This window comes from Labrus mixtus, chromosome 16, assembly GCF_963584025.1.
Source record: "Labrus mixtus chromosome 16, fLabMix1.1, whole genome shotgun sequence".
NCBI classification, from domain to species: domain Eukaryota; kingdom Metazoa; phylum Chordata; class Actinopteri; order Labriformes; family Labridae; genus Labrus; species Labrus mixtus.
In genome coordinates this window covers 13,996,540-14,014,326 of record NC_083627.1, presented here as the reverse complement: position 1 = coordinate 14,014,326, position 17,787 = coordinate 13,996,540, and the positions used below count along the sequence as shown (strand labels likewise).

General features: G+C 45.9%; 2 protein-coding genes across 5 annotated transcripts; one reads left to right on the top strand and one right to left on the bottom strand.

Moving 5' to 3' along the window:
* On the bottom strand, positions 1-5,944 carry hsf1 (heat shock transcription factor 1). 2 transcript variants are annotated; one of them, XM_061059199.1, is made up of 11 exons: positions 5,533-5,944; positions 5,152-5,260; positions 4,917-5,053; positions 4,484-4,608; positions 4,170-4,245; positions 3,611-3,672; positions 3,427-3,505; positions 2,796-2,914; positions 2,203-2,381; positions 541-691; positions 1-109 (listed from the first exon to the last, which is right to left on the bottom strand). In XM_061059199.1, the coding sequence occupies exons 1-11, from the start codon at positions 5,650-5,652 to the stop codon at positions 25-27; spliced, it is 1,242 nt and encodes a 413-aa protein (XP_060915182.1). In that variant the 5' UTR covers positions 5,653-5,944; the 3' UTR covers positions 1-24. The 2 variants fall into 2 exon arrangements, with proteins under 2 accessions (XP_060915182.1, XP_060915183.1); XM_061059200.1 differs by having other exon boundaries at positions 7-109; positions 2,203-2,378.
* Positions 5,945-6,451: 507 nt separating this feature from the next.
* On the top strand, positions 6,452-16,899 carry bop1 (BOP1 ribosomal biogenesis factor). 3 transcript variants are annotated; one of them, XM_061059584.1, is made up of 15 exons: positions 6,452-6,616; positions 7,879-8,055; positions 8,183-8,269; positions 8,582-8,736; positions 8,827-8,944; positions 9,024-9,338; positions 10,350-10,511; positions 10,601-10,681; positions 10,869-10,938; positions 11,047-11,179; positions 11,320-11,503; positions 11,585-11,876; positions 11,994-12,078; positions 15,205-15,312; positions 16,563-16,899. In XM_061059584.1, the coding sequence occupies exons 1-15, from the start codon at positions 6,473-6,475 to the stop codon at positions 16,714-16,716; spliced, it is 2,265 nt and encodes a 754-aa protein (XP_060915567.1). In that variant the 5' UTR covers positions 6,452-6,472; the 3' UTR covers positions 16,717-16,899. The 3 variants fall into 3 exon arrangements, with proteins under 3 accessions (XP_060915567.1, XP_060915566.1, XP_060915565.1); XM_061059583.1 differs by having other exon boundaries at positions 8,165-8,269; XM_061059582.1 differs by having other exon boundaries at positions 8,162-8,269.
* The last annotated feature ends 888 nt before the right edge of the window (positions 16,900-17,787 follow it).

Sequence of the window (17,787 nt, the reverse complement as noted above, 5' to 3'; positions counted from 1 at the left end):
AAATTGACAGATTCTTGAAATGATCTATAGAGTTACTGATTCACACCCTGTTGATAGGAAGTGCCAAACATCAGGTGAATGTCCACCTGCAGAAGGAGGGGGGCAGGGCCTGGGGGAAGCACAGGGGTGTTAATAACACACCTGTCGTTCAAAAGATTCACACCTGACAGGAAGACATTCAACAGGACAGGAGAGACCTGAACACATCAACACCCACTTCAGAAACGCCTTAAATTACACAATGCATTATGGGTAAATGTTCTCCTGCTTGGTCAGGAAGGGCAGCAGCTATGACAGTAAGGGGTAGTTATATCAGCTGTAGGGCCAGGGTAGGGGCAGCTAAGACAGTAAGGGGTAGTTATATCAGCAGGTAGGGCCGGGGTAGGGGCAGCTATGACAGTAAGGGGTAGTTATATCAGCTGTAGGGCCGGGTAGGGGCAGCACCATGCAGCTTATAGCTATACGGGGCAGATATAACTGTAGTGGGAAGTTAACGGTGGTAAATGCACCAGCATTTCAACAGATGTATAGAAGACTTACCTGTCGATACAGGCGATGGTCTGACATTCTTGTTGAGCTTTAGTGTTGCGAGGGGTGGAGTCTGAGCTTCGGGTAGAAGAAGGTGATTGGCTGCCTGCTGTCGGTGGGACTGGCCCAGTGGAGACAGGGCTCAGCAGAATAACGGGGCTGACTAAAAGCGCAAAGAGAAGAGAATTAAGAGAGTCAGACAAAATCTGAATCAAGCAGAATGAACCAATCACTGCTCACAACTTTACCAACCAGGAGCCACCAGCAGGTCAACGCCTGTTAAGCTAAGTCAGTCTTTTCTGGGTGTTCTAAGTACAACAGTACTGACTGTTATGACCATTGCACCACTAGGGCTTACGCCTTCTTCCCGCTAAAACCAGTGGGAAGAGCTGTTACCTGTTGTGGGGGAGGAGCTGTTAGCTGTTGTGGGGGAGGAGCTGTTAGCTGTTGTGGGGGAGGAGCTGTTAGCTGTTGTGGGGAGGAGCTGTTAGCTGTTGTGGGGGAGGAGCTGTTAGCTGTTGTGGGGGAGGAGCTGTCAGGTGTTGTGGGGAGGAGCTGTTAGCTGTTGTGGGGGAGGAGCTGTTAGGTGTTGTGGGGGAGGAGCTGTCAGGTCTTGTGGGGGAGGAGCTGTTAGCTGTTGTGGGGGAGGAGCTGTTAGGTGTTGTGGGGAGGAGCTGTTAGCTGTTGTGGGGGAGGAGCTGTTAGCTGTTGTGGGGAGGAGCTGTTAGCTGTTGTGGGGGAGGAGCTGTTAGGTGTTGTGGGGAGGAGCTGTTAGGTGTTGTGGGGAGGAGCTGTTAGCTGTTGTGGGGGAGGAGCTGTTAGCTGTTGTGGGGAGGAGCTGTTAGCTGTTGTGGGGGAGGAGCTGTCAGGTCTTGTGGGGGAGGAGCTGTTAGCTGTTGTGGGGGAGGAGCTGTTAGGTGTTGTGGGGAGGAGCTGTTAGCTGTTGTGGGGAGGAGCTGTCAGGTCTTGTGGGGGAGGAGCTGTTAGCTGTTGTGGGGAGGAGCTGTTAGGTGTTGTGGGGGAGGAGCTGTCAGGTGTTGTGGGGGAGGAGCTGTTAGCTGTTGTGGGGAGGAGCTGTTAGGTGTTGTGGGGGAGGAGCTGTCAGATGTTGTGGGGAGGAGCTGTTACCTTTTGTGGGGGAGGAGCTGTCAGGTGTTGTGGGGAGGAGCTGTTAGCTGTTGTGGGGGAGGAGATGTTAGGTGTTGTGGGGGAGGAGCTGTTAGCTGTTGTGGGGAGGAGCTGTTACCTGTTGTGGGGGAGGAGCTGTTACCTTTTGTGGGGGAGGAGCTGTTAGGTGTTGTGGGGAGGAGCTGTTAGGTGTTGTGGGGAGGAGCTGTTACCTGTTGTGGGGGAGGAGCTGTTAGGTGTTGTGGGGAGGAGCTGTTACCTTTTGTGGGGGAGGAGCTGTTACCTTTTGTGGGGGAGGAGCTGTTAGGTGTTGTGGGGAGGAGCTGTTACCTTTTGTGGGGGAGGAGCTGTTAGCTGTTGTGGGGGAGGAGCTGTTACCTTTTGTGGGGGAGGAGCTGTTACCTGTTGTGGGGGAGGAGCTGTTACCTTTTGTGGGGGAGGAGCTGTTAGCTGTTGTGGGGGAGGAGCTGTTACCTTTTGTGGGGGAGGAACTGTTAGCTGTTGTGGGGGAGGAGCTGTTACCTGTTGTGGGGGAGGAGCTGTTACCTGTTGTGGGGGAGGAGCTGCTGGGCGTTGGCTGTGTCTCGTTCTCCAGTAGGATGGAGTTGATGAAGGTGGTGGGGGAGAGGGGTGTGTCTGCTTGTGTAGCTCCACCCTCAAGCACAGAAACCACCTCCTCATCAGGGCTGGACGGCTCCTGCTTGACACCTGATTGGCTTTCTCTGCTTGGGAAACAGGATGGGCTGTTATCGACTGCTTGCTGATCAATCTGACCAATCAGAGGAGAAGAATGCAGACTGCCTGTTGGCTATGAGAGCAGTCACCTGATAAGTGCCACCTATATAAAGCAGCGGCTGTCGGTGTTTGTTCTTTTTAAAGAATCTGAATGACATGAAGAAGTTTAAATATTAGATTTTAACAAAGTAAATTGAGTTCTTTATTCAGTTTAAATGTGTGTTTTGATTGGATTACTATTATAATTAATATAATCACTCATATTTGGTCCTCACAGGAAACACGGGTCAATCACCTGTCCTCAGGTAGATTTGTGAGGTGTTAACTAACCCCATCCTTCTTCTCTGTTCACTCATCCTTTCATGTTCCCCTGCTGATAAATATACAATGTCATTGGTTCTCACCCTGCCTCTGTCCAATCACTGACCACATCCTGTGCAGTGGGCGTGGCTAAGTCTGTGATGTCGGATATGACTGGTCCGGAAGTCACCGGGGAGGTTGCTGAGAACAAACTGGCTGCTGCCTGAGAACAAAAACAAACAAACAGAGGCGTATATTTTCATCTATAGCTGGGTGGGTGGGGGGAGACTATCCCTGTCAGGGGGGGGGGGGGTCTCCCGAGGTAGGACGTGACGTAAAAAAAACAACGCGGAACAACATACTGACGAACAGGAAACACAATGCAGCAGGTTCATTAGAGCAAGGAGATCGTAGAGGTGGCGTACAGACACTTTATGCAGTCACTGTTTACAACATTCATTCTCTTCCTGTTGGCTCCAGGTGAATTCTTATATCCTGCTGCGTTCTCAGCTCACTCTGACTTTCTGCAGAATAAATACGAGGAGGCTGGAGGAGAAACTCCGGGTGAAGAGAGAAACATTTAGCTGTTTGTGTTCACATATAGCCTAAAGACCCTCCAGGTAGACTAATGTCCGAAGTTTTTCAGGAGATTTCCGTATGTGTGAAAACAAATGTTAATGCAACACACTCTAATTATTGACTCCACATTACACAGGCGAGTCACTGACCGCTTACCTGCATGTGCTCCAATGACAATGGCCGACTGTATTTAGGCATGGAGTGGGCGGAGCTTGAGTCATTCAGCATCAGAGGCCTGCACAATAAATACAGTGTGGTTATTGGTGTTGTATTATCAGACCTCTGTAGTCCTATCAGTGATGGAGGTTTGACCTCAGCTGTGATGTTTGTGTCTACTTACATTTTCCTCTTCACCCCCAAAATCCTGTTAGTCTGGACGAGAGACACCAGGAACTGTATCAACTGTAGAGAGAGAGGTCATAGATCTAGAGGTGTCAGAATGTATATACATGTCAGAGTAGTCAGAATGTATATACATGTCATAGATCTAGAGGTGTCAGAATGTATCTACATGTCAGAGCAGTCAGAATGTATGTACATGTCACAGATCTAGAGCAGTCAGAATGTATGTACATGTCATAGAGCTAGAGGTGTCAGAATGTATCTACATGTCATAGATCTAGAGCAGTCAGAATGTATGTACATGTCATAGATCTAGAGCAATCAGAATGTATCTACATGTCATAGATCTTGAGCTGTCTGTCAGAATGTATCTACATGTCATAGATCTAGAGCAGTCAGAATGTATGTCCATGTCATAGATCTAGAGCAGTCAGAATGTATGTCCATGTCATAGATCTAGAGCAGTCAGAATGTATGTACATGTCATAGATCTAGAGTAGTCAGAATATAGCTACATGTCATAGATCATTGTGTTGCATTGTGTGATGGTTTATTACCTTGTTGACGACCTTCTGTTGGTGAGTGTGTTTCTGTCTCAGGCTGGCAACTTCTCTCCACAAAGCCTCGTTCTCACTGACACACAAACACACACACACACACACCAGATCATTATTAACAGACAGACAGACACTTCAGATCATTATTAACAGACAGACAGACACATCAGATCATTATTAACAGACAGACAGACAGACACATCAGATCATTATTAACAGACAGACAGACACACACATCAGATCATTATTAACAGACAGACACACACATCAGATCATTATTAACACACACACGTGTAGTTCTCACGGTCTCTTACTGTCTCATGGCGATGATCCTGGAGTCGATGGTTTCCTGTCTTCCCTTCATCACCTGCACGTCAGTCAGGATCTTGTTCACCTCGTGTGATGACACCTTCACCTCCTCCTGACGCACTGACGACACCTGGACCAATCACAGCAGAGATTATGTTACCATGGAGACCAAAGCTACTACAGAGATCTGTTACTGTAGAGAACAAAAAGAGATAAAGGTGTGAACTACAGGTGTATGGAGGCGGGCAGTATTATACCACGGTATATTACACTATTCAAATGGATGGAGCATAGGAACAGGTACTGACACTAGGAACACCTAAAGGGCCCGTCAGGTGGGACGCGTGGGTGCTGTAGATGTAAACAGGAGAGAACAGGTATACGGGAGAGAACAGATGCAAGAGCAGGTGTATACTAGGGTGTACAGGTGTGACGTACGGTGGTGACTTTGCGTTTAATGTTCTCCAGCAGGTGTTCTTGTCCTCTGATGAAGAATGGATGTTGGAACTCGGTGTCATCTCTCTCAGGTTTCACCAAACCGCCCTGCTCGATGTGAACCACCTTACGGAACCCGTCTGAGACACACAGAGAGAGAGACACACACACATGTCAGCACTGATGATGTCAGCACTGATGATGTCAGCACTGATGATGTCACAGGATGTACACTCACACATGTTGAGCTGTCTGATGAAGCTGGCCATGTTGTTGTGTTTGAAGAACTTTGGTAGAACTTCTTTGGAGAACCGACCCTGATCGAACACATGGAAACTGGACCCACTCTGAGACACAGAGACACCTTTTAGTTTATAATATTGAATGTATTTTATTTTGAAAATAGTGGAATTTTCAAAATAAAAGACTTTGGAAAGTGATCAAAGTGATGAAATAAATAAATTTATCATATTTACAGATAGGACTTAAGCTGTTTAAAGATTAAATCCACTTTAATTACAATTAGATTTGTATTTATAATCTTTTATTTTAGATACGCATGAAACATGCTAAAGCTAATTATACATAGCTGTTAGCTAAACTAAGCTAACGGGGTTACCGGGCTCCAGCAGATCAGCGGGTCCGTGTCCGGGTCCTCCACCAGGGTCCACAGTTTGGTGAGAAAGGCCGGGACGGTCCCGCTGCTGAGCACCGCCCCCCCTCCTCCGGGATACTCCATGACGGAAACCCCGGATTATCCCAGAAACTCTGAGCTAACGAAGCTAACAGCTAGCCTGCTGCTAACACCGTCCGATACACGGAGAGATCCCCACAAAAGGACACACTGATACGGCTCACAGACGGCTCGCTGCTGGTCCGGGACTATGTCGGGTCCAGGTGGTCGTCACGTGTTTCTAAAAACTTTATTCAAATCAAACTCTGCAGAGCAAAACTCCGACAAATTCCACTAAACAATCAACTGCGTAAACAGCTGAATGTCGCGCTGTGATGACATCACATTGTCTTCTTCTTCTTCTAATGAATTTCCGGCAGGCTGTACCATAGACTCTACACTTTAGAGTCTAGTGCTGCCCTCCACAGTCTAGGAGTGTGTACTTAATTAATATCTTCTGATACAGGCCAGTAGCATGTAAGAATATAAGAACTGCCGGAGTGTAACTGCAGGACTTCATTTACTTCAGGGTACACACACACACACACACACACACACACACACACACACACACACACACACACTCTAAAACTGATTCATAATAATACCCCCTACCAAATGTTAAAAAAATAAAATAATAATAAAAACAGTAATTGACCTGTTTCCCCCTCAGGCTGTGACGTCATTATTTATTTATTCAGGTTTTGACCACCAGATGGCGCCAGTAGAACCCCCTCAGGCTGTGACGTCATTATTTATTTTTGGGTACTTTTATGTAAGGTAGTTTGGCGATGGAAAAGTCAGCAGCAGACAAAGGTTTTGACCACCAGATGGCGCCAGTACGTACAATCCCTCATACTGTGACGTCACGGACGTGGTACTGCGCATGTTCCCACGTGCTGTGATGGAGGGGACCAGCAGCGAAAACACGCGGAGCGAAAAGATAGAAAAGATGAAGAAAGTCCAAGAAAAGAGTGCGAAGAAGAGGAGTAAAGAGGAGCAAGAGGAAGAGGAGCAGAAGGACGTGGAGGTGAGACACGAACAAACACAAACTGTGTGTAACCTGTTAGCTGTTAGCATGCTAACAGGAGTGAGGAGATTTAAACACGTTGTAACATGTTAAACGTGTTCATCTGAACTTCGGAGGGCCGAACCGAACCGAACCGGAGACCAGGTCGAGTCATTCTGAGGTTGCACACACCCACAGGTGACCCGTTAACGTGAGCAGACAGGTAACAAGTTAGAGATACATAATATGACGAGTTTGTAGATGGAAGCAGGAACTCAGGTCCGTGTAGTCACTGCTGGCAATCTGTACCGTGCCGAAGCACACTTCACCGCTAAAGTCCAGTTCGGTTGACCAGTGTGAGTGCTCCGTACACTTCTTTGGCCCTGGCACGCTTCGGACAGGTATAGTTCATGCACAAGCACGCGGGTCGTGCAAAGCCTTCATTTAGGAGAAATCCCGGAGTGTTCTGTCTGTATCTGACTAACATGACTCACAATAAGACACAAAGGTATTAAAGTAGCTGTCATGTTTAAAATAACCACAGGTGAAGCTACAGCACAGGTAAAACTAAACACAGGTGAAGCTACAGCACAGGTAAAATAACCACAGGTGAAGCTACAGCACAGGTAAAACTAAATAAAGGTGAAGAGGTCTTCAAGTTCAACCATGTAGTTATCTGTAGTTACTTGTAGTCACCTGTAGTTACCTGTTGTCTGTAGTTATATGTAGTCACCTGTATTTATATGTAGTCACCTGTATTTATATGTAGTCACCTGTATTTATATGTAGTTTTCTGTCGTCACCTGTAGTTATCTGTAGTCACCTGTAGTTTTCTGTCGTCACCTGTAGTTATCTGTAGTCGCCTGTATTTATATGTAGTCACCTGTAGTTATCTGTAGTCACCTGTATTTATATGTAGTTATCTGTAGTCACCTGTATTTATATGTAGTCACCTGTAGTTATCTGTAGTCACCTGTAGTTATCTGTAGTCGCCTGTAGTTATCTATAGTCGCCTGTATTTATATGTAGTTATCTGTAGTCGCCTGTATTTATATGTAGTCACCTGTAGTTATCTGTAGTCACCTGTAGTTATCTGTAGTCGCCTGTAGTTATCTATAGTCGCCTGTATTTATATGTAGTCGCCTGTATTTATATGTAGTCACCTGTATTTATATGTAGTCACCTGTGGAAGCTCGTTATCTTTAAACACAGCGCTCCTTAAATCGTCTGTTTTTTGTGTGGCATTTGGTTTGGGGAGTCTGAGTGTCTGTGTTCTTCTCCAGGTCTTTATCTTCAACAACAAAGTTTCTGAGGAGGAGGAGGATGGAGATCTGTCTGACAGCGAGGACAGCGTCTTCTCTGGACTGGAGGATTCTGGGAGTGACAGTGACGAAGACGACGAAGAGAAGGAAGAGGATAATGATGAAGGTCTGAAGGAGGAGCAAAAGCAGGCTCAGCAGGTAGGGGTTAGGGTTAGACCGACACAGACGATTGGCTGGTTAGAGGGCGTGGGGGACCCATAACTGTTCTCCTCTAGAACTTCACCTGTTTGTGTTCTGCCTGCAGGAGGAGGAGGAAGAGGAGGAGGAAGAAGAGGAGGAAGGAGTAACAGAAGAGAAAGAAGTAACAGAACAGAAAGAAGACGAGTACAAACACGACTCTTCAGATGAAGAGGTAAGACAGGTTCTCATGGGTTCTGTACAGACCTCTGAAATGTTCTCTATGATCTTTGATGTTTGTTCTCTCTGATCCTTGATGATTGTTCTCTCTGATCCTTGATGCTTGTTATCTTTGATGGTTCTCTATGTTGTATTTGTTCTGATGGTTCTCTATGTTGTGTTTGTTCTGATGGTTCTCTATGTTGTGTTTGTTCTGATGGTTCTCTATGTTGTGTTTGTTCTGATGGTTCTCTATGTTGTGTTTGTTCTGATGGTTCGCTATGTTGTGTTTGTTCTGACGGTTCGCTATGTTGTGTTGGTTCTACAGGACATCAGGAACACAGTGGGGAACATCCCCATGGATTGGTACAAAGACTTCCCTCACATCGGTTACGACCTTGACGGGAAGAAGATCTACAAACCAATCAGGAACAAGGATGAGCTTGACGACTTCCTGGACAAAATGGAGAACCCTGACTACTGGTGAGTATGCTAGCATAAGGCTAGCTTCTGCACCAGTGGAAGGAGGGGACTCTAACGATGCTAAGCTAAACGCTGCTTTTGTGTTTATAGGAGAACCGTTCAGGACAAGCAGACAGGAAGTGACATGGTGCTGTCCGATGAGCAGGTGGAGTTGGTAAAGCGACTGCAGATGGGACAGTTTGGAGATGTCAATTTCAATGAGTACCAGGTAAGCCCACGTAACCTGCGCCAAGCTCCGCCCCTTTCCAGAGTAAGTGTTTAACAGCTACTCTTGTCCCCACTGCCAGCCTCAGGTGGAGTTCTTCAGTCAGGATGTGATGCTGCACCCGGTCACCAACCGGCCAGCGGATAAACGCTCGTTCATCCCGTCTCTGCTTGAGAAGGAAAAAGTGTCCAAACTTGTCCACGCCATTAAGATGGGCTGGATTAAACCACGCAGAGATGACCAGGACACCAGGGGGCGCTACTACGACCTCTGGGCCAGTGAGGACACCTCCATCCTCGCCAAGCATAGGATGCATCTGCCCGCCCCGAAAATCCGTCTGCCAGGTCACCACGAGTCCTACAACCCCCCACCTGAGTACATGTTCACCGACGAGGAGGTGAGACGCCTGAGCCAGGTCACCTGTTTGTTCTTACGTCTGTCTGTCTGTTTACCTGTGTGTCTGTCTGTCTACCTGTTTGTTCTTACGTCTGTCTACCTGTTTGTCTGCCTGTCTATCTGTTTAAACATGTCTGCCTGTTTACCTGTTTGTTCTTACGTCTGTCTACCTGTCTGCCTGTTTACCTGTTTGTTCTTACGTCTGTCTACCTGTCTGTCTGTTTACCTGTTTGTTCTTACGTCTGTCTACCTGTCTGTCTGTTTACCTGTTTGTCTACCTGTCTGTTTACCTGTTTGTTCTTAGGTCTGTCTACCTGTCTGCCTGTTTACCTGTTTGTTCTTACGTCTGTCTACCTGTTTGTCTGTCTATCTGTTTAAACGTGTTTGTCTACCTGTCTGTCTGTTTACATGTTTTTCAACCTGTCTGTCTGTTTACCTGTCTGTCTACCTGTTTGTCTACCTGTTTACCTGTTTGTTCTTACGTCTGTCTACCTGTCTGTCTGTTTACCTGTGTACCTGTCTGTTTACGTGTTTTTCTACCTGTCCGTCTGTCTACCTGTCCGTCTGTCTACCTGTCTGTCTGTTTACCTGTTTGTCTACCTGTCTGTCTGTTTACCTGTTTGTCTACCTGTCTGTCTGTTTACGTGTTTGTCTACCTGTCTGTCTGTTTACCTGTTTGTCTACCTGTCTGTCTGTTTACCTGTTTGTCTACCTGTCTGTCTGTTTACGTGTTTGTCTACCTGTCTGTCTGTTTACCTGTTTGTCTACCTGTCTGTCTGTTTACGTGTTTGTCTACCTGTCTGTCTGTTTACCTGTTTGTCTACCTGTCTGTCTGTTTACCTGTTTGTCTACCTGTCTGTCTGTTTACCTGTCCATATCTCTACACCTTTTTTTCCCCTCTTTTCGTCACTGGTAGGAGGGACCAAGAAAAAGTCAAGGAAGCATTTTAAGAGACCTGGAATGAAACACCTGTCTCACCCACCATTCTCTCTCTCTCTCTCTCTTCCCCCAGCGGGCTCTGTGGGAGCAGCAGGATCCGATAGACAGGAAGTTCCCGTTTGTTCCTCGCTCGTTCTCCAGCCTGCGTCATGTTCCGGCATTCCCTCGATTCATCCACGAGAGGTTTGAGCGCTGCCTCGACCTCTACCTGTGCCCCCGCCAGAGGAAGATGAGGGTACATGTCTTACTGACTGTCTGCAGCCAATCAGAACACACCAATATCTGTCTAGTAAATAACTGGTCTGTCTGTCTGTCTACCTGTAGGTCAACGTCAATCCAGAGGATCTGATACCAAAACTGCCTAAACCCAAAGACCTGCAGCCGTTTCCCACCACACAGTCGCTGGTACACGCACTCACACACACACACACACACACACACAATAAAACACACACACACTGACGGCATTTTAGCGTTTAGGACGGGGAGCGAGAAAACGCTGAACCATGTTGGTTTGTTTTGAAGATAGACGCGTTTAGGACACGACACTAATGACGACATGTGTGTGTTAATAATATGTGTGTGTTTACAGGTGTATCGTGGTCACACTGGTCTGGTTCGGTCCATTAGCGTGTCTCCATCAGGACAGTGGCTCGCCTCAGGTATCAAACTCGATGACGATGTCATCTTATTAAACAGTTTACCTGCTCAGGTGTCTTCATTAACTACATCAGGACTAACCTGTGAATCTTGTGTGTTTACCTGTGCAGGTAGTGATGACGGGTCTGTGAGGTTCTGGGAGGTGTGTTCGTCTCGCTGTATGAAGACCATCCAGGTGGGCGGTCCCGTGAAGAGTGTCGCCTGGAACCCAAACCCATCTGTCTGTTTATTAGCGGTTGCCCTGTAAGGACCTGTCTGTCTCTCCACCTGCCTGTCTCTCTCTCTCTCTCTCCCACAATAAATTTCAAACTGATCATTTAAAAAAAAAAAAGAGAGAGAAAAAATGCAGATTAGCCTAAATATTGTGTGGGTGTGTTTTTTAGGGACTCGGCGGTGCTGATCCTGTCTCCATCTCTGGCAGACAGACAGGTAGTCTCTTCATCAGAACGTCTCTTGTCGAGTCAACAGGAGACGGAGCTTATGGAGGGAGCGGGTATAGTCACCTGGAGTGATGCAGAGGGGGAGGAGCTTAACCAAGGGATCCGCCTCAGAATCCAGCACCCAAAAGTGAGAGGACACGCCTGTTGAATCAAAGGTTACTCATCAGGGGACCTGACCTGGACTAACTTTTATGTTTTGTCTTTGCAGGCCGTCCAGCAGGTGACGTGGCATGCCAAAGGAGACTACCTGGCCTCTGTGATGCCTGATCACTCAAGCAATTTGCAGGTGTTGATCCACCAGGTGAGCCGGAGGCGGAGCCAGAACCCTTTCAGGAAGAACAAAGGCCTAGTGCAGACCGTATCCTTCCACCCTGTTAGGCCCTACTTCTTTGTGGCAACGCAGCGCTCCGTCCGGATCTACAACCTTGTCAAACAAGAAATGACCAAAAAACTACAAGCCAACTCCAAGTGGATCTCCAGCATGGCCGTCCACCCTGCAGGTAAGCCAGGCGTACTATGGAACCAGATGAACATGAAACATATAATTCATATTATACTACAGAGGTGACATCACTGGAGGGGGAAGGGCCTGTGCTCACCTTTGTGTCTGTCCGCAGGTGATCATGTGATCTGTGGGAGCTATGACTGCAGACTCAGCTGGTTTGACCTCGACCTCTCAACTAAACCCTACAAGATGCTACGGTACACACCTGTCAATTATTCTCACACCTATCAATGAATCAGTCAGTTCTATTTCAGCGTTCATGAAATTCAGGCTTAAATGACACCATTTACCTCACCTGTGACCCCTTAAGGCCCCCCACCAAGCTATGTCTTCCGGTGTCATCAGAGGACCTGTTCCTTCACTTATTTTCACTTGCATGTGTTGGACTATCATGTAGCATTAACTTGTAGCTGGTAGCCCTGTGACCAACATAAGCGTACGTATAATCTCTCTTCCGTAGTTGGCAACAGTGCTTTCTTTCTCTGCAGGCCAACTCAGTATATTTGATAACAATGGTGGTTTTAGCAGCTTAGCTCTTCTTTTTTGGGTTGCCACCTTGCCATGGTAGAGAAGCTTGAGTTTTCCAAAGAACGTGAGAGTGATGCCATATGTTTGCACTACCACTCCCAGCATGGGGTGCGTTGTATTAACTTCTTAGTAGTTCACTGGAGCACAACTTTTGGTTACAGCAGTCATTGTACCATGTGTTCTTTTCCCTAAGAAATGGTTGGGATGGACAGTGTTTGCTCTCCTTCATTCCCAGTTTAGCTTGTTTATTTGGTTTTTGGTCATTGTTGGCAGCATTCCCCATGCCTAGCAATCATTGTTGTACAGCATGCCTGGCACCTCTGCAGCTCAAATACAATCATGACCTCTGTCCCTCTTGCCTCTGCCTCCAACACGTGAGGGGAGGGCCTATCGGAAGATCCCTGCATGAACTGCAGCTACATGCCTAGTGCAGTCAGGGATGCTAGGCGAAGAGGGTTGGATCAGCTTTTGGGTGGTGTCACCTCACAAGAGCAATTGACTCCTCCCCTTCTGTCCATGGCTCCGTGGTTGACCCAAACTCTAGCCTGGACGATCAAAGTATATAGAAGAATAAGAATACATGTAGAAAAAGGCAAAGGAATCTTAAGTTTGCTTCTTAGGCGGACCAGTGAACGGCAGACCTTGACGACCTTAAGGCTGCCTTCTTAGCCCTCCTGACAGAGGTAGGTAGAGGAAGCATACTTCTGCTGAAACCACTGCAGGTCTGAAGGAGCATGTCCCATCAATGACAGCTTCTGCCAGAGTTTGGGGAATATGGGGGAGATTTGCTATCCCATGATCGTGCAAAACTCTGAGGATAACTCAATGGGACAGTGCAGCAGGCACAGCCACATCGAGCAGGTGACTTTTTTTGGGTGCAGCTCAGCCCCGGTCACCTTCTCAGTGCTTCCTTCAGATGAATACCTGATAGAGTTGCAAGTGTCTTGGAAAGATTTGAGAGCCCTCTCTCATGCTAGGGTTAGGGTACAGAGTGCTTTGTGACAACAAACAGCGTTAAATGAATCCCCGGTCTCCTGCTTGTTCAGCTCTGACTTAATGAAAAGACTCAGGCAGTCGTTCATACGGCCCACAGGGCTCCGCCTCCTCCTCGTGTCATGTTTACAGTGATAGGCTATCTGCTGAAATGGCTTGACTCGGTGTCCCTTTAGCCAAGCGCAGACCGGATTAGCATCTCAATATCAGCGGGTCTACCTGCTGAAGGTGTGTTTAAACCGAGCCTCGCTGTCTTAAGTCCAAGATGATTAAAAGAAGCGGGCCATGGCGGTGACAAGTGTTCAAAAGAGCGGGTGTAAATACTTTGACTCCTGACTACCTTATCGTTAATGGTAGCTCCGCTAAAACTTCTTCAACTCAATAATAAAGACATTCAATATCAGACAAGGTCTTCACAATAAAAAGTTACAACATATGCAACATAACACAATTTAGACTTGGATACAAACATAGGAGAGAAACAAAACTCTAAACCTTTCAGATTCAGTTAGAAGCTACGACGTCCTGAGAAGTGAACTTAAACGTCTTTCTAAATGGAACTCTTTCCAGCAGAAACCTTTATGATGGTGAGGACTCTCCTCATAAGCTCATACACTTTTAAAACAACACATTGATAATCTTGCCTCTCAGTCGAGCTTAGGTGAAGCTAAATCAGCCTTTAAGGACATAACTTAGGGAAAACTCTTCCAGCCTCAAAATACTAAAAGTAAAATCTACTTATTTTTCTGTTAAGTTAGATGAAGGGTTAGGGTTAGGGTATTTCTTTAAAAGTTGAAAGGAAATTCCCTGTCATAAAATAGTAAATGATTAAAATATTGTAAGCCTTGATTTGATATGTTATGACATTTTGCTGCTTGTAAAAAAGTGGCAGGTAAAAAAAAACGAGTGACGGGTACATTTTTGAATCCACCCCCTTCAAGACAACGGCCATTTATGCTTAAGGCATGACCATGATGGGCTTCATTCCAGCCTGATGTAGGACTCTCCCTCACAGTTTGTCAAAACCACACCACTCAAGGGCAGTGCTTGGGCCCACAGGGACCCTGTCAATGTACTGAAGCTAAGGGCTGTTCATCTAGCCCTCAGATGCTGCAAGGGCTCCACCTGCTCAGTCTCTTTCTGGAATACTGTCCTCATACACACGAACAGGTGGCAGCTGTTCTCATCCTGGTCCACGGATCATAAACATATATATATATATATTTCAGCTTTTTGCCTTAATTTGAGAGGACAGTAAATAGAGCGAGAAACCAGGGAGTGGGAGAGCGGATTAACACGTGGGAAAGGAGCCACAAGTCAGACTTGAACTTGGGCCACCTGCTTGGAGGTCAAGAGCCTCCGTACAAGACGGCCACGCGACATAACCACTAGAGTTCCGACGCCCCAAAACAGGATATTTCTGCTGAGCAGAATTTACTGTTACTTTTATTTGTTGTCGCTTGTTGGCAGGCTGTCCCCCACCAGTCGCAGTGCATTGTGGAGCAGTTGAATATAACAAATCAGTTATGGCCAATTTGGTATTCATCCATGAAATTCTCACATACACAAAATTGCACACTATGAATTCTGACTACACACTGTGTGACGTCATATCATAACCTAACCCTTATTGGTCCTCACAATTTCAGGTGTAGACAGACAGCAGGACATAATCGAGGTCATCGAGTGGGCACCTTTTTCCACAGTGTCATATCAAGATAGGCCAACCAATAGAAAGAGAGTGTGGATTCAGAAACATTTAATAATACAAACATGATGTCATGTTCTCTTCTTCTCTTCAGACACCATAAGAAGGCGGTGAGAGGCGTGGCCTATCACAGACAGTACCCACTGTTTGCTTCAGCATCAGACGATGGATCTGTCATCGTCTGCCACGGGACTGTTTACAAGTAATCCACATATACACACACTGTAACACACACACTTTAATATACACTGTTACACACACTGTAATATACACTGTATCACACTGTAAACACTAACACACACACTAATACACACACTGTAACATACACTGTAAAACACACACTGTTATACACACTGTATCACACTGTAAACACACTGTAAACACTGTAACATGCACTGTAATACACACACTGTAAAATACACACACTGTTATACACACACACACACACACTGTAAGCACAATGTAAACACACTGTAACACACCCTGTAATATACACACTGTAATACACACTAACACACACTGTTATATATACACACACACACACACACTGTAAACACACTGTAAACACACTGTAATACACACTGTTATACACACTTATACACACTGTAACACACACACACTGTAAACACACTGTAACATACACTGTAATACACACACACTGTAATACACACTGTTATACACACTTAATACACAAAATGGACTCTCACACACTGTCTCTCTCTCACTGTCTCTGTCTCTCTCTCTCACTGTCTTTTACTCACTCTCTCTCACTGCTGTCTCTCTCGCTGTCTCTCACTCACTGTCTCTGTCTCTCTCTCTCACTGTCTCTCTCTCTCTCTCTCTCTCTGTCTCTCTCTCACTGTCTCTCACTCACTGTCTCTCACTCTCTCTGTCTCTCTCTCACTGTCTCTCACTCACTGTCTCTGTCTCTCTCTCTCACTCTCACTGTCTCTCTCTCTCATTGTCTTTTACTCACTCTCTCTCTCACTGTCTCTGTCTCTCTCTCACTCTCACTGTCTCTCACTCACTGTCTCTGTCACTCTCTCTCTCTCTCTGTCTCTCTCTCTCACTCACTGTCTTTTACTCTCTCTCTCACTGTCTCTGTCTCTCTCTCTCACTGTCTCTCTCTTTCACTGTCTCTGTCTCTCACTCACTCTCTCTCACTGTCTCTCTATCAAGTTGCTTTATTGGCATGAACAGATCAAAATTGTTGTTGCCAAAGCAGTGGATGTACAAAACATTACAATGGATATTTACATTGATAATATTGATTATAAACTCATACTTGTTTCAAATTCTACATAAATTATACACAGTTAATTATATTATGATATACAGTTCATTATTAGTACAAGGCAGAGTATAATTACACAATGTGATGAGTATTATGACATTTTTGATCCTATAGTGTCACTATATCACTGTCTCTCTCTCGCTCTCTCTCTCCCTCAGTGACCTGTTACAGAACCCGTTGATCGTCCCGGTGAAGGTTCTCAGAGGTCATGTGATTACTCATGATCTCGGTGTTCTGGACGTGACCTTTCACCCCACACAGCCCTGGGTCTTTTCCTCCGGAGCAGACGCCACCATCAGACTGTTCACCTAGCAGCCGACCCGACCCGGCATCCTGACCATGGAGCTGGTTCTAGCATTGTGCCCATGGTCTCCTAGCAACCTGCCTTTAGGTGATGTGGTTTCTAGGAGACCACCCAGCTGAATCTTGCGTAGTTTTGGAATTTTGACCTTGTTATTGTTGTTGATTTTTAATTAAACTGAAACTTTGTGCACACGTTGTTTTCTTGTTACCATGGTGATTCATGTGTGAGCGTGCTAACATTAAAGGAACTGAGGCTGATTGATACCTTACATAACCACCCGGGTCAGACCAGGTTCTGTTTAGTTACCGTAGTGGAACACCCCTGGATACCTGTTATTCTCCCCTCAGAACACACCTGGTCTGGACTACGAAGAGACCCAGGGTATCTTTGGGTGATCTGGCTTCACTAACCCTAATGAAGCCACTTATCAACATAAGTTACCCTCGAGTTTCAGAGAGCGTGTTCACAGAAAAGGGGCGGAGTTAGCTTCATATAACTATCACAATCATCACTGCGTCTCCCGTCAGCAGATCGTCATATCTAACAAACTATATTAATAATATAAAGAGGTTTAAAACAAACCCAGAGACTAAAGTTACACAGCTGCAGGAACAAATGCAGGAAGGACAACTGGCAGAAAAAAGAAACATCAGAGAGTATTAATGTCCAAACTACAGATTATTATATTTCTGTCCCATCGTTAGTTCACCTTAGAACTGAAGATAATAACGCCTGTTTTTTCTCTGAACTGGATGTGTGTCTCTGACTCTTTCATGTGGAGAGTATAACAGTTTGAGAAGTTATAGTTCAGCTCTGATGATAACAAACAGAGCGGCATGGGGACACTAAACATTCATATGAAAATATGATTCAAAGACATAAGAAGATATTCATCATTTAACATCTTAAAAACACAACCCAAAGCTTCCGCTGCTTTTTTTAGTCTCTGCTGAAGGATGATATCAATTCAAAATAATCACTTTACGGACTATAATGTTATTATACAGAACACATGAAGGGTCATTCTCCCTCCTCCCCCCTCTTCATCAGCTCCCTCCACCATCAAGAGATCTGATTGG